Source organism: Aethalodelphis obliquidens, unplaced genomic scaffold (genome assembly GCF_003676395.1).
Source record: "Aethalodelphis obliquidens isolate GAN/ISIS:26980383/991018 unplaced genomic scaffold, ASM367639v1 scaffold4, whole genome shotgun sequence".
Taxonomy (NCBI): Eukaryota; Metazoa; Chordata; class Mammalia; order Artiodactyla; family Delphinidae; genus Aethalodelphis; species Aethalodelphis obliquidens.
The window spans coordinates 68,158,391-68,177,101 of record NW_020837948.1 but is presented as its reverse complement, the minus strand read 5'-3'; the positions used below and the strand labels follow the sequence as shown (position 1 = coordinate 68,177,101).

General features: G+C 34.9%; 1 protein-coding gene and 1 pseudogene across 8 annotated transcripts in view; one reads left to right on the top strand and one right to left on the bottom strand.

Annotated features, from left to right (window-relative positions):
• IPO11 (importin 11) overlaps nt 1-18,711 on the top strand; it is a 259,477-nt gene that overhangs the window by 140,889 nt on the left and 99,877 nt on the right. For 7 of the 8 annotated variants that reach the window (XM_027101034.1, XM_027101033.1, XM_027101031.1 and 4 more), the window contains exon 27: nt 11,147-11,268. The exons of the other annotated variant lie outside the window; for it this stretch is intronic. In XM_027101034.1, coding sequence (XP_026956835.1) covers nt 11,147-11,268 — 122 coding nt within the window. The remainder of the gene's footprint in view (nt 1-11,146; nt 11,269-18,711) is intronic. 8 annotated transcript variants of the gene reach the window in all.
• Nucleotides 16,554-18,461, bottom strand: LOC113617499 (solute carrier family 25 member 51-like; annotated as a pseudogene).

Below are 18,711 nucleotides of genomic sequence, written 5' to 3'. Positions count from 1 at the left end.
TCTCCCTTTGCGGAGCACAGGCTCCGGACGCGCAGGTTCAGCGGCCATGGCTCATGGGCCCAGCCGCTCCGCGGCATGTGGGATCCTCCCGGAGCGGGACACGAACCCGTGTCCCCCGCATCAGCAGGTGGACTCTCAACCACTGCGCCACCCGGGAAGCCCTTTTGCCCATTTTTGAATCCGTTTTTCTGTTGTTGAGTTTTAGGGTTAATTATGTATTCTGTATGTTAATCTCTTATCAGATACATGATTTATAAATATTTTCACCAGTTTTGTGGGTTGCCGTTTTACTATGTTGATAGTATCTTTTGATGCACAAAATTTTTTAATTTTCAAGAAGTTCAATATATCTTAGTTTTTTCCTTTTATTGCTTATGCCTTTGGTGCCATATCCAAGAAATCACTGCCAAATTCAGTGTAGTGAAGCTTTTGTACTTTTTTTTGTTTATGAGTTTTATAGTTTAGGTCTTACCTTTAGTTCTTTGACCTCCCCTTTTTTTTTCCAATTGAAGTATAGTTGGTGTACAATATTATATTAGTTTCAGGTGTACAGCATAGTGATTCATTATTTTTTTACAGATTATACTCCACTAAATGTTATTATAAGATAATGGCTATAATGCCCTGTGCTATACAGTGTGTCCTTGTTATTTATCTCTGACCCATTTTAAGTTGAATTTTGTATATGGTATGAGATGAGGGTCCAGCTTCATTCTTTTGCATGTGGTTATTCAGTTTTTACAGTGCCATTTGTTGAAAAGAGTGTCCTTTCCCCATTGAATGATCTTGGCACTCTTGTCAAAAGTCATTTGACCATATATGCAAGGGTTTATTTCTGGGCTCCGTATTCTGTTCCATGTCTATATGTCTATCTTTGTATGATTATCACATAATTTTGATTACTAAAGCTTTGTAAGGCATGTTGAAATCGAAAAGTGTGAATGCTCTGGCTTTTTTTCATATTTTGGGGGATGGTTTTGTCTATTCAGGGTCCCTTGAGATTCTATATGAATTTTAGGATGGGTTTTTCTATTTCTGCAAAAAGTGTCATTGGGATTTCGACAGAGCTTGCATTGAAACTGTAGATTGCTTTGAGTAGTATTGACATCTTAATATTAAGTCTTGCAGTCCATGAACATGGGATGTATTTCCATTTATTTATGTCTTAATAAGGAGTGTTTTATATTTTTCATTATACAAGTCTTTCACCTCCTTGGTTAAATTAATTCCTAAGCATTTTATTCTTACTATCATATCTCATGATAGTAAAATAGAATTGTTTTTGTAATTTCTTTTTTAGATTGTTCATTGCTCATGTATAGAAATGCAACTGATTTTTGTTGACTTTGTATTCTGCTGCTTTGCTGAGTTCATATTTTCTAACAGTTTTTTTGGAGGAATCTTTGGGATTTTCTACATAAAAGAACATATGATCTGGAAACATAATTTTGTTTCTTCCTTACCAGTTTTGATGCATTTTATTTCTTTTGCTTGCCTAATTGTTCTGGCTAGAACTTCCAGTACTGTGTTAAATAGAAGTGGTGAAATTTGGCATCCTTGTTTTGTTCCTGGTATTAAAGGATGAGATCTTCTCAGTCTTTTGTCATTCAGTCTGATGTTCATCATGGGTTTTCATATATGGCATTTATTATGTTGAGATATTTTCTCCCTATTCCTAATTTATTCACTGTTTTTATCATGAAAGGGTATTGAATTTTGTTACATGCTTTTTCTATATCTATCAAGGTGATCATGGGTTTTTTATCCTTTATTCTGTTAATGTGGGGTGTTATCTTGATTGATTTTCATATGTTGAATCATCCTTCCATTCCTGGAATAAATCTCATTTGGTTATGGTGTATCATCTTTTTAATATGTTGCTGAATTCTGTTTACTAGTACTTTGTTGAAGATTTTTGTATTAGTGTTCGTAAGAGACACTGATCTGTAGCTTTTCTTTTTTGTATTATCTTTGTTGGGCTTTATTACCAGGATAATGCTGGCCTCATAGAATGAGTTAGGATGTGTTCCCTCCTCTTTGATTTTTAAAATTGAAATTTTAAAAATAGTGTAATAAGTCCCTGCTAACTAGAAAATAGTATAATAATAACCTTGATAAATGCTGTAAATAATTAATAGTACAAATTTTACTATGAAGCAGTTTATCATTTTTTTTTCTTTTGATGTGGACCATTTTTAAAGTCTTTATTGAATTTGTTAAAATACTGCCTCTGTTTTATGTTTTGGTTTTTTGGCTGCGAGGCATGTGGGATCTTAACTTCCCGACCAGGGATGAACCCACACCCCCTGCATTGGAAGGCGAAGTCTTAACCACTGGACCACCAGGGAAGTCCCTATCATTTCTGTTTTGTAAATAAATCTTTTGAATGTGCAGGAGTACAATGAAGAAATTATGTTAACAATAAATTGCAGTGTAGAACATCTTCTGATATGTTGAAGAATTTAGAACGATCTGGAACCTCTTGAAACTTTAGGACTCGGTGCCAAGTAAAAGTAATCTTTATTTCTGGAATGAAAAATATTTTTATTATTTCAGCAAAATATAGTGATTTGTTATTGCTTAATGATATAAACTTTGGATGCAAAGGTGCTTAAGAATTGTATCATTAGAAGTTGAAGGTTCTAAATACATTTCATCAGAATGTCAGTCATGTTCTATTAATGTTTCTGGCAAAGTAAAGAATTTTTGCAGCAGTCAGTGAGGAAAAAAATTAAGGAAACATCATGAATTTATGTTAGATAATAAAGTGATTGAGATAATAAAGTTTTTCCACTGTCAGAGTGAACAAAAACATTTGGAAAAGTACCATCAGCATTTAAAAAATTCTGTCAACTATGCAGTTTTAATACAGTATCTTAAGACATGAAATATTTAATAGAAATTTCAAAAAATTAATATTTATGGGACTATCATTATATTCTAAATTTGTTTTTCACCTGCTAGCTAACATGTATTTACTGAAATGAGAAAACGGCTTTTTGAAATATTTATATAGATTACTTAAAATGAGAAATTCATGACTTTGAAGGTATTTAATGATGTTTATTGAACTCATATAGCTAGGTGAAACAATATTTGAAATAATAAATATGGTGTTTAAGAAAAATATTTCAGTAAGAAATATTTAACTGAAAACCTCATTGCCAGTGTCTCTCTAGGGAGAAGTTGTATATAGTTTCAGTCAAAACTAAAAAAACATTTTCCACATATTTGGTTCTAAGTCACTAAATTTAATCATATGCAATGAGGGATGTAAATCAAACAAATCAGAAAGCTTTTCTTAATAAATTTCATGTTTACTATCATACTGATTAAGCATCAGAGAAACTTAAATAATATACCTGCAAATCAGGAATTGAATTATGAAATTGGAAGAATATTAACCCTGCAGTTTTACTTTTTCTTTTCATTTCTCCCTCATATGTACTAATGCTATTAAGCAAATGTTGATAGTTTTCTTGCAATATATGAAAGCTGAGATGTTCAAAACTACTCTTTGATGTAGTCAAATCCTAAACATGTGTCAACATTTCCACAAATAGTTTTGGGCACATCACCAGATCATTTCTTCAAAGAAGTACTTGACACAAAAAAATTAACTCAGAATGAATCATTGATCAAAAAAACTAAAACTATAAAAGCTTCCAGAAGAAAACATAGGAAAAAGATATCAATTTATTTTATACACATGCACATGAAACAGTAATTTCTAAATCATTTGCTGATATTTAAAAATTGTAAATATGATTCTTTATTTGATGCTCACACTAGCTGAATAATACTCTAGTTTGAGTCAAGATTTTACATAAAAAAATGACATCAAATATTTTCAACAATTTTCTCCCTAAGTATTAGTCACTAGCCAACCTGTAGTCTCAAAAAGTAGTAATTTGTCTTAATGTTTCTAGTCATGAATCACCTCTCATCTTATATTAAACTAAATGCAGTTCTATTCAGCGCTTTTCTAGCTCTTCTAAATGCTGTTTGGGATATTTACAGATATTTAGACTTCATCCAAAAGTCATATTTGTTTATCCAAAAGTCATATTAATTGGTTTAATTTTATTTCATTTTCAGTGAGCTGAGCTTTACAACTATCATTAGCCAAGTTTAGGATACAGTAAATGAAAGAACCTAAAGATTCAATATATTTTTCATCTGTCATCAAAAAGGGGGGCGGTCACATAATTACACAATTTTTCTTATAATTAATACTTCGTTTTGGTTGAATGATAGTTCACATTTCTTAATTTTCATAATATCTTTCACTTTCATAATTTTTTCTTTTATGTGGTCAATTACAAAAAAGTGATTTAACGTATCTATCACAGATCTCTCAGCTTTAATATCCAAAATATTTGCAGTAGAATGAGCAGAATTCTAACAGATTTGATATATCAATACTTCCATTCATTATGATACGGGGAGCCCTACCAGTGCAACAAGGCAATAAGAAGACAAATAAAAGCATACAGATAGGAAAGGAATAAGTAAAACTGACTCACTTTGCAAACAACATGATTGTATATTACAGTCTCCAGTAAAACTACTGCTAAATTTACTAAGGTCATGGGTTACTTGGTCAATATGTAAAAAACAATTTTATTTCTCTTCACTACCAGTGAACAACTGGAAACTGAAATTCTCAAAACACGATTTACAATAACATTCAAACCTAGAAATATTTAGGATACAGTTAACAAAATGTGTGTAAGACAGGTACAGTAAAAACTACTAAACATTGCTGAGAACATTAAAAAACATCTCAGTAAATGTATATGTATGCTCATGGATTAGATGATTCGTTATTGCTAAGATAAAAATTTTCCCTAAAAAAATTTTTTTTTTGGTAGAAATTGGCAGGCTAATTCTAAAATTTATATAGAAATGTAATGGACCTAGAATAGCCAAACCTACTTTAAACAAGAACAAAGTTGAAGAATATATAATACTATCTGATTTCAAGACCTATTATAAACTTATATATACTAACCAAGAAAGTGGGATAGCATGAAAATAAACATTTAGGTCAATGAAACAGAAGTGAGTTGGAAAATAGGTGCACACATTAATGGTCGGTTTATTTTTGACAAATGTACCAAGGAAATTTAATGCAAAAAAGACAAGTCTTTTATTTATTTATTTATTTTATTTTATTTATTTTTTTTGGCTGCGTTGGGTGTTAGTTGCGGCACGCGGGGTCTTCCTTGAGACCATTTGACTACTTGGATCTTTCATTGTGGCGCGGGCTTCTCTCTAGTTGTGGCATGTGGGTTTTCTTTCTCTAGTTGTGGCGCGTGGGCTCTGTAGTTGCAGCACGCAGGCTCTTGTTGAGGTGTGCAAGCTCAGTAGTTGTGGCACGCAAAGCTCAGTTGTTGTGGCGCGTGGGCTTAGTTGCCTCATGGCATGTGGGATCTTAGTTCCCTGACCAGGGATCGAACCCGAGTCCCCTGCATTGGAAGGCAGATTCTTTACTACTGGACCACCAGGAAAGTCCAGAAAAAGACAAGTCTTTTAGATGAATCAAGGTAGATTGACCTATAACATGCAAACATATATGTGTATACATATGTATTTATTTATGTGTATATGTGTGTAACTATATACGTGTTTTATATTTGTATAACATAAACCTCATTGGAGGGCACAGTAACTTCCTGTTTTGGTTTTAGGTGACACACTCATTCACACATTCCTTGAAATTCTTCCCTTCTTTAGGTTCCAGGACACTGTAAGTTAATTTCCCATTGATTTCCTTCTTGGTCTCATGGGTTTCACTTCCTAGTAAACCATAAGCATTTTCTAAGACTTAGTCACTGACTCTGCTTATCTGCAGCCACAGTCACTCCTTTAAGGGAGGCCAACTCTGACCTTTTCCTTACAATCCAGTCCCAGTATCTTTACGTCAAGGTCTTCTGTCTTCTTTGAGCACTCAGTGTCCTCTGACGTTTCTTCTTTTGTGTGTCCATTATGCTTAATCTGTATTTCTCTCTCATTTATTCAAAAGTTTTCTCATCTTTTATTGTAGAACAGCTCTCTCACCTCCATCCTTTTTTCCTGTCGCCTTAGTTTATTTAAGGGCCTGGGCCAGTTATCTCAAAGAACTTTGAGCCCTGTCCTGGTATCATTTAACTTATTCCTTCATCCCCTGTATTTTTGTAAGCCATGTTAAATCCATCTTCTTTTCACCTCCATTGCTGCTGCCATAGCCCAAGTGCTTTTCTCGTGACTGGAATATTACCATAACCTCTAATATTGGACTTCCTCCAGTCCCTCTTCTACAGGTCAGCTGAATGGTTTTGCAGATTGAATTACAGAATTGCTTACTTGTTTGTCTTCTCCATTTGACTGTGAACTCCACGGTCACAAAGCTAGGAGATGGTAGAGTTGGGGAGATGTACCATATTTTTCTTTTCATGGCTTCATCTGTATATAGGGGTACATACCTCTGTTGGTGATGAAAGTTCTGGAGGCTCAGAAGTCCAAGATCAGGGTGCCAGCGTGGTTGGATTCTGCCATTTCCTGAATTGTAACCTGCTGACCTTTCACTGAGTCCTCATGTGGTGGAAAGGCAGAAATTATTAAAATGGTTTGATAACGATTTGTGCTACATAGCTTGTTAGACAGTGTTAAAATATCAATTTGTATAAAAAATAAGAAAGATTATATTAAAAATTTTAAATTTATAGTTACTTTCTGATTTTTAAATATTTTCATTTTACTTCAAGTGATTGTTAGTAGCAGCATTATTTGAATCTGGAAATGAGTCACCTAGCATAGTATGTATTTGCATGAATGGAGAAGATCTGAAAATATAGCTTTACTTGTTATTAGACCTTAAAGGAAATTTGCCTGTGTGCTATCCTGTGCTTAACACCATCTTAACACCATCTTTCTACCCAAAATAATATGCTTTGCTAATCCAGGGCAGACTAACTTATGGATAGTTCTTTAGGTGCTGTGCATTTAAGAGTCATCATGTGATCAATCAACTATACTCCAATATAAAATAAAAATTAAATTTAAAAATAAATAAATAAAAGTCATGTGGAAAATTTTCTGAAATGTCCTATGTTTCTCTATTATCGCAAATGTCTTAGGTTTACATTTAAAAAAATACACGAGAGTAGGCCACCACCTCCATTGTGTTAAACATCAAAATATACAGAAATAATGACCTGTGGCTGGTGCTGTTACTATTTCAACCCTTTGACAATATGAAGGATTGAAGAGAGATGTTATAGGTTCAGACTTATTTCTCTCACTGTATTTAGAGCACTGGCTTTTCATGGAACACTTCTTTTTTCACTTTTCAATGTGAAGAAGAAATGTTTTTCACGAAGAATTTGACCAAAAATTGTCAAGCCATCATGTTTGAGTCTAGAGACTACGGAAATGAAAGAGAATGAAATATTATTGTAGTTCAAATGGCTACTTTTGACTGTGAGCACAGTTTTAAAGAACATCAGAATCAAATAGGACTAGGAAAATGAGTTCCAGTAAATCCAGATAGCTTTGAAGCAAGCAAGGATTTTGCAGAAAGGTTTGTCTCTTCTAAACACTTGAAAACAGTTGTCAGATAGTAGAGAAAACCAAGTTAATTAAGAGTGATTTAATATCTTTAGGAAAGAAGTTGGGTTCATTGCAGAAGTCACCATTAGAACAGTTCCACCTCTAAGCATTTGCTAGTCAGAGTCTTTCAGAGTCATTTTTTATATTGAATGAAGAAAACTTTTTAGACTGATAACGTAATTTAGAATTTAGAGCCTTAGGGTATTGAAGAATGGTACTTTTGCTGTAGGGAAATTTGCTAGAAAATGACAGTATTTGTAGGCCCTTTTTCTCTTTAGACTTCCTCTTTCTTCTGAGGGATAGCATCTATCTTGGTTTAAACAAGTGTTGTGGAATTCAGGATGGGAAAACAGGCCTTTGGGATGAGGGTGTTTCGCCATTCAGCGTCCTGATTTTTATTTAAGTCATCTGTTTAATTTGTTTCTCACCTTGCCTTCCCCCTGTTCTTGATGCCTTGAGTTGGAGCTTCTTGGATTTTATTTTTGCAGATACTGTATCTTTGGACTCCTTTAGGAGTGGGGAAAGCAATCTAGAAGGTTCTAAGTGTTCTTTGTACAGATTCCCAGCTAGTTTTCCTGTTTTGAGCTCTGTGCCTCACCTCTGTCTTCTTTGTGGCCTGATGATTGCAAGGTTCTGAAAACCAAGTCTGTTTGCATTAGATTATTATTCCTCTGGCAGGCAGTTTGGTTCCAGGCTTTTCTGTTCGGCCAAGTCACTTACCACTCTTTCATTCACCTGCCATCTTCCAAAAACTTGTAGCCATCTTTACCCATGTAGTTTCTCCTCTTTTATAGACCCTGGGGGGTTATTTGTTTGCTTTTTATATTTCTTTACTCTCATTTTAGTGGGATTTCAGAGGGAGCCAGCAAATGCATATGTTCAAAGCTAAAATTGTTTTCACAATGTCAGTATGCTTCTAGGGTAAATAACTTTTTTATAAAGATGCAATAAGGTGTGTGCAGCTGCGTAATTGGAGTAATATTATCTGTTTATCTTTCTATAAAACTAAGACTGAACTCAACTATTCCTTAAGTATTTCCTTGTTTTCTAGAAACATTGTCATCTTACTCTTTCTGGCAATATCCCTTAATTTAGACTTTATAAATTTGGGGGGAGGAGTGAAACATTTTGTTAACTTCAGTTCTACAAGGTAAGAAGATGACTTTCCTCAGGACCTGCTACTTTGATTATAAGACTTTTTCTTTAATCAGTCCTAAGTGTTTGACTTGAAACAGCACACATCTTCCTAATACTAGAGAGATTGAAGGTACTTTTTTGTTTCCACACAATGAATGATGTTTCATGAAATTTTATGTAAAAGTGACATTTTATTGCTTGAATAGCAACTGGTATGAAGGTTAGACTAAGAAGATAACATTTGGAGAGAGAAATAAAAAAAGATCGCCATTTGCATAAACATATTATTCTGTTCCTACAGGGAATATAATTATATAAAATTACTTAATTCTTATAGACAACATTTATAACTCATATTCTTTAAAGTTGTAAAAATGATGGAACCAGTCAGAAATAAAATTCTGTCTTTCTATAGTAGATATTTATTTAATCGTGGTATCTTCAGCATGATCCACCAGGGTAGATTTTAGCATACATTATCAAAGAGAAATCTCATCATCTTTTTATTATGCTGCGTAAGAAATACCTTGATTTTAGAAATTAGTTCTCTGAAATACTGCAGAATTCTTTTTTTGCTTTATGATTCGCTATAAATGGTCATCAACATATGTTACAGTTGTCTTGTTTCTATGTTTTGTTATGTGCTGTTGTTAAATATTTTTATAATAGAGGAAATAAATGTAAGTTATAAGTAAATAAAATTAGACCATAGAGATACTTGTCTTTGCTGATTGCATCTTCATTTCAACCACATATATTACTATAGCTTTAGTTGTATATATTACATTTTAATAACTGGATATTTGCTTTTGTATGGTTATGCTTTATTTTTTAAATCTTGCTTACTAGATATTAATTGCAGTAAGTCTATAAAATATCTGAGCCATTTGTTTCCAAATTAAGGACAAATTGAAGACACATGGTATAAATCAGCAGTTACTGGACTGTATTGCTTCGTTGTGCCCTTAATATGTTAGTAATATTTTCACAATGCCTCTAGGCTAAAAGAAATATAAATAGCTAACTGTTCCTTTTATTAAGTAGTTAGATCCAAACAAATTAATTTGTATTCACGTCCTAATAACTTAGTATCTATTGAAAATTATACACAAAAATCTAAAGAATAATATCTTTGTTTCATTCTTAAATAAACACAATTACTGATTAATGGAATGTGTATGCCTATTGGGCAACACCCAAGTTCTTAAACCTTAGAATCATGTTGGATACTTCCACTTTCATCTTCTGTTCTACCTTGATTTTTTGGTAGTACTTTGCAAAGATATGAAGTCATCAAAAGGAGTGTAATGTTAAAACTGGGAACTATCTTGAACTAGTAGTTTTTGCAGTATCTGACGGATGTCGTTAGGTTTCTCTGAATAATTTTAAATATTTAGTGAGTTTACTGTGGCATCTTGGGATGCACACAGTTTGGGGAACTCAAGTATAAATAATTGCCTTAAACTAATAAGTGTTTCCTTGACTGTTTATTATTTTTCAGAATGTGTTGGAAAAAAAATGTGTTGAAACATTTTTTGGAAACAAATGTAGAAGCACAAAAGTAGGAAAGTATGGGAATTCAAGGTTGATCTTATATTACTAAAATCCATGAAATACAGATTTTGATATTAAATGCATTCTTTAAAAGGTGCAAGAAGTGTACAGGTGTTTATAAGCAAACCCTGGGACCCACTTTCAGTCTACATGATGAGTACACTTGGTCCTGTTTTACTTTATAGATTCTTACTGTATCAGTTAGGGGTTTTCAGAAAAATAGAACCAGTTCTGTGTATATGGAAAGAGAGAGAGAGAGATTGAGAGAATATACACATGTAGAGGCGCACATACACAAGAAGGGGGGTGGGTTTTAAGGAATTGGCTCATATGATTGCAGGGACTAGCAATTTCTAATTTTGTAGGGCAGGCTGCAAATGAAAACTCAGGCAGGATTTCTATGTTACAGTTTTGAGGCAGGGTTTCTTCTTTCTAGGAAACCTTAGTTTTTGCTCTTGAGGCTTTCAACTGGTTGAATGAAGCCTAACCCACATTATCTAGGGTAATCTCCTTTACTTAAAGTCAGCTCATTGTAAATGTTAATCTTATCTGCAAAATACTTTCATGGCAACATCTAGACTAGTATTTGACCAAACAACTGGACCCTTAGCCTAGATGAGTTGAATAAGTCTCTTTGGCTCTCAGAGTTAATTGGCTCTCAAGATTAATTAGAGTCGTTTTCTGGTTTTGCTCAAATTATTTTTTTCCAGCTCAAGGCTTGCCCCAAATTCTTATATTCCAATTCTCTGGTTTGCTGGAATTGAACTTTAGCCATTCCTTATGAGGTTTTAGCCTTTAACAGTACTTATCCACAAGTAAATAGCATTTCAAATATTTGAGATGCCTCCTGGTCTTTTTTCAGATGGACCAGCTTTTGGGAAATATGATTGAAATGTGGGTTGATCGCATGGACAATATTACCCAGCCTGAAAGAAGAAAACTTTCGGCTTTGGCTTTGCTTTCTCTTCTGCCATCTGATAATAGGTGAGGAAATGTTTTCTTAAAATTTGTTTTGTTAAAGCATCAAAATGTTAGCACTGTTTTGGCCATTGGTATTGCTGTATGTTGCTGGCAGTGCTGTTTTATGCATATGTATGCTAATTTTGTTAGTAGATAATGATGTGGCAAGTGTTGGTCTAGATCTAAAGAGATGTGCATGGAGTGGTGGGCACTGCTATTTAACTTGGTTATGTTCATTTTACCAATTTCATTTTTGTCTGAATTCCCAATTTTTAAAATAACCAGATTTTGTTAGACTTATTTTAGGTCCTCTTTTTATATGAATATATTAAATATATAATATTTCAATGTCAGTAGCACTTCATAAAATATATTATCCTCTTGGTAATTCAAAAGTTTGTTACATAATTTTGTTGTTATTTATTTTGGATTATCTCTAAAGAAGCTTACAAGTTATTGTTTTCTCCTTTCTTAGATGAAGTCATTATATTATACTTTACAGTAAAGCTTTGTTAAAATTCTCATTTCCAAAAGCAAATACAAAATGCTTTGATTTTGGACATTTTTCGAAGAGTATCTTGGTTTTGCTTTTTTTTTTTTTTTTTTTTTTGCCTTTATCCCTGTTTTTGTTTGGCATTATATGCTTTTTTTGGGCTACTTTTAATTTTAAAGGCATAAAAACAGGCCTTTTAAGACTTGATACTGTGTGAGAAGAATGATATATCTTTTTGTCTTAGGGAATTTTTAGAGCACATTTATCCTAGTGATAAATTAGTGAAATAAGTGCAGTTAGCTTTAGAAATTCTTCTTAAAAATTTATTATTTATTTCTGGTATGGTAATTTGGATTAAGAACACAGGTAATTGTTTAGTCCTAACACCATAACAATAGATAATAATTTTTGAGCACTTACTGTTAGCCAAAAACCGGGTTTGCCTCTTGGTGGGTGTGGAGCCAAAAGGTAGAACCAAGTCAAAGACTGGGAGAAGGAAGGATTTATTACTTGCAACAAGTAAGAAGAGCACTGGGGATCTTTCCCAATGGAGTGTTTCCATGAACAGCAAAATTTGGGAAGTTTTAAGCTAAGAGTACATGCATATTTGTGAAGGTGCTTGGGTGTTTGACAGAGTCCAAGCTTTGGTTGATTGAAGTCATGGGGGTCAGTGAAGGTCATCATCATCCCTTATGTTCCAGTTGATCTGGAGGTTGAGTGGCTAGGAGGTTTAAATTCTGCAGAACTGCTCAAGAGTGCTTCATGCTAGTCTTTACTATTGAAACAGAACTGTGAGTTTTTACAACTAATTTGTTATCTTTGCTCTTGCTACTTCTCTTGCTTGATAACAGTTTGTTCTTTTGTTTCCTTAAGATCATTATTACCAAGTGCTGCTCAAGGTTAAGCATTGTGGCCAGGCTTAGATCACAGAATGACTTAGGGCAAAAATGGCTTCTCTTATGTCAAAGCCATGCCTGATTCTCTTTCTCTGGGGACCCCCTACCTTATATGCTTACATTATCATATGCATTATACTTTTCTGAGTACTTTACATTTATATCTCATTTAATTTTTAAACTGTCCTCAGAGGCATGATTGTCTTCTTTTTATAGAGCAAAGAAATAACTTAATGTTAAATGACTTGCCTAGGATCTGGCAAGTGACATGTCATAGGGCAAAGTTTGACCTTGGGCAGCTTGATGCCAGAGCTTGCTCTTTGAACTACCAGGTGTGCTGCTTCCCAGGTGGATGTACAGAAGACGAACATTATTTCCTCACTGTGAAGCTGAGTGGCGTCTTATTTATTTTTGGAAACCAAATTGAAGTTACCAACATTTTAACTTACTGCTGTTTTCTTTTCTCTTAGTGGAAATACACTGACTAGAGATTTATTCAGGCCTTTAAAATGGAAATGTTAAAGAACCTGTTCTTTGGCAGTAGTCAACACTGTAAACATTTGCTCAGTAAATTAATGGATGGAAAAAAAGTATTAAGGTTAATAGAACATGTTAGAGTTTTCTGTAACATAAAGTACTGAGATTATTGAGGGAAAACTTGAAATGACACAGATTAAAAAGTGAGAAAGAGGGACTTCCCTGGTGGCACAGTGGTTGAGAGTCCGCCTGCCGATGCAGGGGATGTGGGTTCGTGCCCCGGTCCGGGAGGATCCCACATGCTGCGGAGCGGCTGGGCCCGTGAGCCATGGCCGCTCATCCTGCGCGTCCGGAGCCTGTGCTCCGCAGCGGGAGAGGCCACAACAGTGAGAGGCCCGCCTACCGCAAAAAAAAAAAAAAAGTGAGAAGGATACCTAATTGTATCTAAAGCATATACGTTTTACACTTTTTATGATAATACTGTTGCCTTCAATATTTAATTTTATGTGTGTGATTCAAAAACATTTTTGATACTTAAGTTGTGGAAATAGTTGGGTTCTGTAAAGAAAATAAAAAAGGCTTCTATAAGTCTAAAAGAATACTTAGACTGGGGCTCATGTCAGTCTGCATAAATTGAGGGACAGAATTTTATTAAGGCTTGAAATTTTCTTAAGCATTAAATTTTCAAATTAAAAAATATGATATCACTTATATGTGGCATCTAAAAAAATGATACAAATGAACTTATTTACAAAACAGAAATAGACTCACAGACACAGAAAGCAAACTTATGGTGGGGGTAAATTAGGAGTTGGGGATTAACATACACACTACTGTATATAAAATAAGCAACAGGGATTTACAGTATGGCACAGGGAATTATATTCAATATCATGTAATAATCTATAATGGAAAAGAATCTGAAAAAATATGTATGTAATCTCTTTGCTATACACTAAAAACTAACACAACATCGTAAATTATACTTCAATAGAAAAATAAATTTAAAAGTTTTAAAGAAGAAAGTAAAAATTGTGAAGAGATAGCTTTGTGAATGGGAAAATCAGATCTTATTTATGTTTTTAAAATGAAGTATTGAAAAATCTATTGGGCAGTAGTGAATTCATGTCATTTTAAGTACCAAGAAAGTCTTGAATAATGTAATAGAATTTTAAAGAACAATGATTTAACTTTATAGTCCTTAATGGATTAATGACTAAAGAAGCATTGATAGCTACAGAAAATGTGACCATCTGAAAAGCAACCAAAAAAACTTAAGTTTGCCACGTTATCATTGGCCCATGACATAACTTAGGAAAATTTATGGTCACATGCTCTAGTGGAAGGTAATGTTGACGTTTAGGTCAGCAGTTTTATCACCTTTCTTCTACTTATAGGTACATAGTTGATGGAGTTTGGGGAAATTTTTTCCCCCATCCACATCCCCAGTGATATTTCTTGGTTAACCTCCTACATAATAGTAATTTCCTCTTCCTGTGTTTCTTTAGACTTTGCAATGTAACATTTCCTTTGCCTGAAATAAGCAGGTCTAGAGAATAATGTATTGATAATGATATTTTGAATCAGGCTACCTTGGGAAATGTTATTTTCTTCTTTTTTGTTATAATGGATTTTCACATGCAGAAATAACGCTTTTCTAAAACAGTTTCTCAACCATAGTACTATCGACAGTTTGGGGCCAGATGATTTTTTCATATTGGGGCTGCTGTTCATAGCAGCATATTTAGCAGCATCTGTGGCCTCTACCCACTAGATGCCAGTAGAACCTCCCACCTCCAGTTTAGAATCACTGATCTAAAGAATGACCATTTGGGAAACTATTGTATTAAGCTATCTTTTACCATGATCCACGACTTCTGATTCAGAAATGTGTTAAAGACTGTAGGCTTTAGGACCACACTTAAATTCCAGTGCCACTAGTCACTAATGACCATGGCCAAATAACTTGCCTGTGCCTGTTTCCTTGTTTTTGAAATGAGGATACTAATAGTATCTTCCTAATGAGAGTACTATAAAGATTAAATGAGTTTACATATTGAGGTCAAACTGTCTGGATAGATGAGGTTAGCTGTTTTTATTTTATCCCTTTCTTCCTCTCTCTCTCATCCATCCGTCCTTTTACTGCACTGTAAAGTTCTAAAAGCTTAAGTCTCTGTGTACATGCATTAATTTAAATTCAGGACATTTTTAATATATTGAGTATTTGTTTATCTGTTCGTTAATTCATTAAAAATATGCTAACCACATATGTCAAAGGCATGTCACCTTTAGCTTGATGATCTTTTGTAGTATTCTGCATTGTCACTTAAACTTAAGGATACATGATTTTGTCCATGTCTTCTCCAGACGTTCTTAGTATATCTTCTTGGTCACCTTCTGAACATAGTGCAATCCTTTTTTTTTTTTTTTTTCTGTAGTTGTGTAGTACAACTGTCTTGTGTCCTTTTTGTTTTGTAGCTGGAATAATTTCAAGTTTGAATTTTTTCCCTTTCTTAGGGTCCATATTATTTATACATAAAGGGAGTAATATTTTTTCTGCTAATTTTTATATGAAAATAACATTATTTACATATAACTCTTTTAATGTTTTCCTCCAAAGGCATAGATTAAACAAAAACTTTTATAGATGAGAATGAGAATAATCAAACTTTCCTTTGACTCTGTTCTCTGAAATAGCAATTCATTTTCTAACTTAAAAGACACATTTTTATAATGCAGTTCTAATAATTTCAGATGTGAATAAGTGTTCTCTGAGATTAAGCATTTTAAGAATTTTGAATTTTTTGATTTTTTTTTTTTTTTTTTAGATTTCAGGAAGTCACTAATGGGGAATATTTTACTTAAGCTAGTTGAATAATTCAAAAGAGGTTGACAAAGCAGCAGGGTTTTTAGGTATGATGGCTTGCTTTCCAGGTGAAATTACCTTATAATAAAGTCCTCTTGGTATCAGATATACTACACAGGTTTGGGTTGGACACTTAGTACCTCTCCATAGTTCTCTTCTATCTCAAGAATAGTATATATTATGATCAGCATTTGGAAATTTACTATTCTGTATAAATTTTCTAAGATAATTTTCTAAGTCATTTTACAGCTTTTAAAACAGGCTAGTAGAATCAAGGTAGTAACAGGTTCCAAAGAGTAGTATTTTGTTATAGTTTAAATATAGCTAAATAAAAGGCAGTTTAAAATTTTTAAATTGTGGATGTGTTGTTTTACCAGAATTATGTTTGGTTTAAACTGACCATTCCTAAGTGAGTATTTAATGTGACAGAATTTTATTTTCATCCTTTAAAGTAGGATGCATCTTTTTTTTTTTTTTTTTTCGCGGTACACGGGCCTCTCACTGCTGTGGCCTCTCCCATTGCGGAGCACAGGCTCCGGACGCGCAGGCCCAGTAGCCATGGCTCACGGGCCCAGCCGCTCCGCGGCACGTGGGATCCTCCCGGACCGGGGCACGAACCCGCGTCCCCCGCATCGGCAGGCGGACACCCAACCACTGCGCCACTAGGATGCATCTTTTACTCCTAGGTCATGTATTCTTATTTAGCATTTTACATTATTTTCTTTTATCTGTAAATTCTTAACCTAATATTTTAGTAGCTTTACTACAGTAAAAATTAGTTCTTAATTTTTTACGTCTTTCACAAGAAAAATGTCTTAGAAACATCTTTTGTGTGTATGTGTATGGTAACAGCTTGATAAGGATATAATTCACAGACCGTACAATTCACCCATTTAAAGTGTACAGTTCAGTACTCTTTAGCATATCCATAGTGTTGTGCATCCATCATCACAATCAGTTTTAGAACATTTTGTCACCTCCAGAAGGAATCATGTGCTCTTCAGCAGTCCTTATTCACTCATCCCTGTCCCCAGCCTCTCTCTCGCTCTCCCCCCCGCCATTCTTTTTTCCTACTGAAAGTGTCTATTCTGAATTTGTTGGTGCTTAAGGAAAGCAGCTTTGCCCATAATTCATTGTGCCCTGGATTTATGACACCAACTTGTATTTGGCTGATTAGGAATGAGGCCAAAATGCATTTCTCTTGGGTCTCTTCAGTTGATAAGTGGCACTTAACTGATTTCTTTCATATAATCTTTAACAAGAATTCATAAGTTGCATCAGTTATGCCCCAAGAGATGGGCACCTCTGAAAAGATTTGTCAGATTCCTGTCCTGTTTTAACCAGAGTTTTTGGAAAACCTTGGGGAAAGATGGAAATTCACCATCAATCTGAGACTGCATTTAAGTTTTTACAATATTAACTGGAAAAAACAAGATTCCAACATGGCACCCTATAGACCTCCACAGATAATATCATTGACCAAACGAGCATTGTGAGTCATTGCCATAGGCAGATGTTCCTTGATGGGACCTCGAAGGGCAAAAAAAGGACGTTGCTGAACCCATTACTGAAAAGAACAGGCACCAGGCCTTGATAACACTCTCTAATTCCATGGCATTTCAGTGCCTTGAAAGCCTGACAAGTGTAAATTTGTCATGATACTTGTGGTCTTGAAGCAATGTTTGAACTCGTTCCAGTGGTATGAAAATTGCTTTCTGTTATCCCTGCAAGTACTGCTGCCATGCTACCTACCGGTTGCAAACTCTGGAGTACTGATATGCTTAAGGAGAAGGCAAGATAAATCCTCATACAGACCAAACATAAGTGCTAGTGTTGTCTTGTCCATTAATGGGGGAAGGATTCCATGGTGCAAGTTTCGAAATCCATCCCTTCTCAACTGAAGTACTGCATCCTGGGTTTTGATTTCATACAGCTCTTGCCAAGAGGACCTTCCAATGGGAAATGCGATTGCTACATTGTTTTTTTTTTAATTAATTAATTTATTTTGGGCTGCATTGGGTCTTCATTGCTGTGCGCAGGCCCTCTCTAGTTGAGGTGAGTGGGGGCCACTCTTCGTTGTGGTGTGTGGGCTTCTCATTGCGGTGGCCTCCCTTGTTGCAGAGCACAGGCTCCAGGCGTGCGGGCTCCAGCAGTTGTAGCATGCAGGTTCAGTAGTTGTGACTCGTGGGCTCCAGAGTGCAGGCTCAGCAGTTGTGGCACACAGGCTGAGTTGCTCTGTGGCATGTGGGATCTTCCCGGACCAGGGCTCGAACCCATGTCCCCTGCATTGGCAGATGGATTCTTAACCACTGCGCCACCAGGGAAGCCCAATGATTGCTACATTGTTGAAAGCTACACAGAATCCACACAAGTAATGCTTCATTTCACTGACATTCGCAATATGAGGTGATATATCTTGTTTTTAAAACATTAGGATTGGTGGCCTGTTTTCATGAGCTTCTGAGTTCATCATGTTGCTTAAGATCTTTCTTTGTGAAGGATTTTTTTTTTAACCTGTAACACCATCTGGGCCTGGTATTTTGGGGGATGGTAGCTTTTTGATAACTTTCTCAATTTCTTCCATTGTTACTGGTCTGTTAGGTTCTCTCATCTAGAGTCAGTTTTGGTAACTGGGTTTCCCATTGCCACTGGCGCCGGCTCCATGCCTGGTAGCCCCCGCCTGCAGGTTGGTGAGCCTGCTAGCCAGCACTGGTGCAGGCGCAGACCTTAATCGA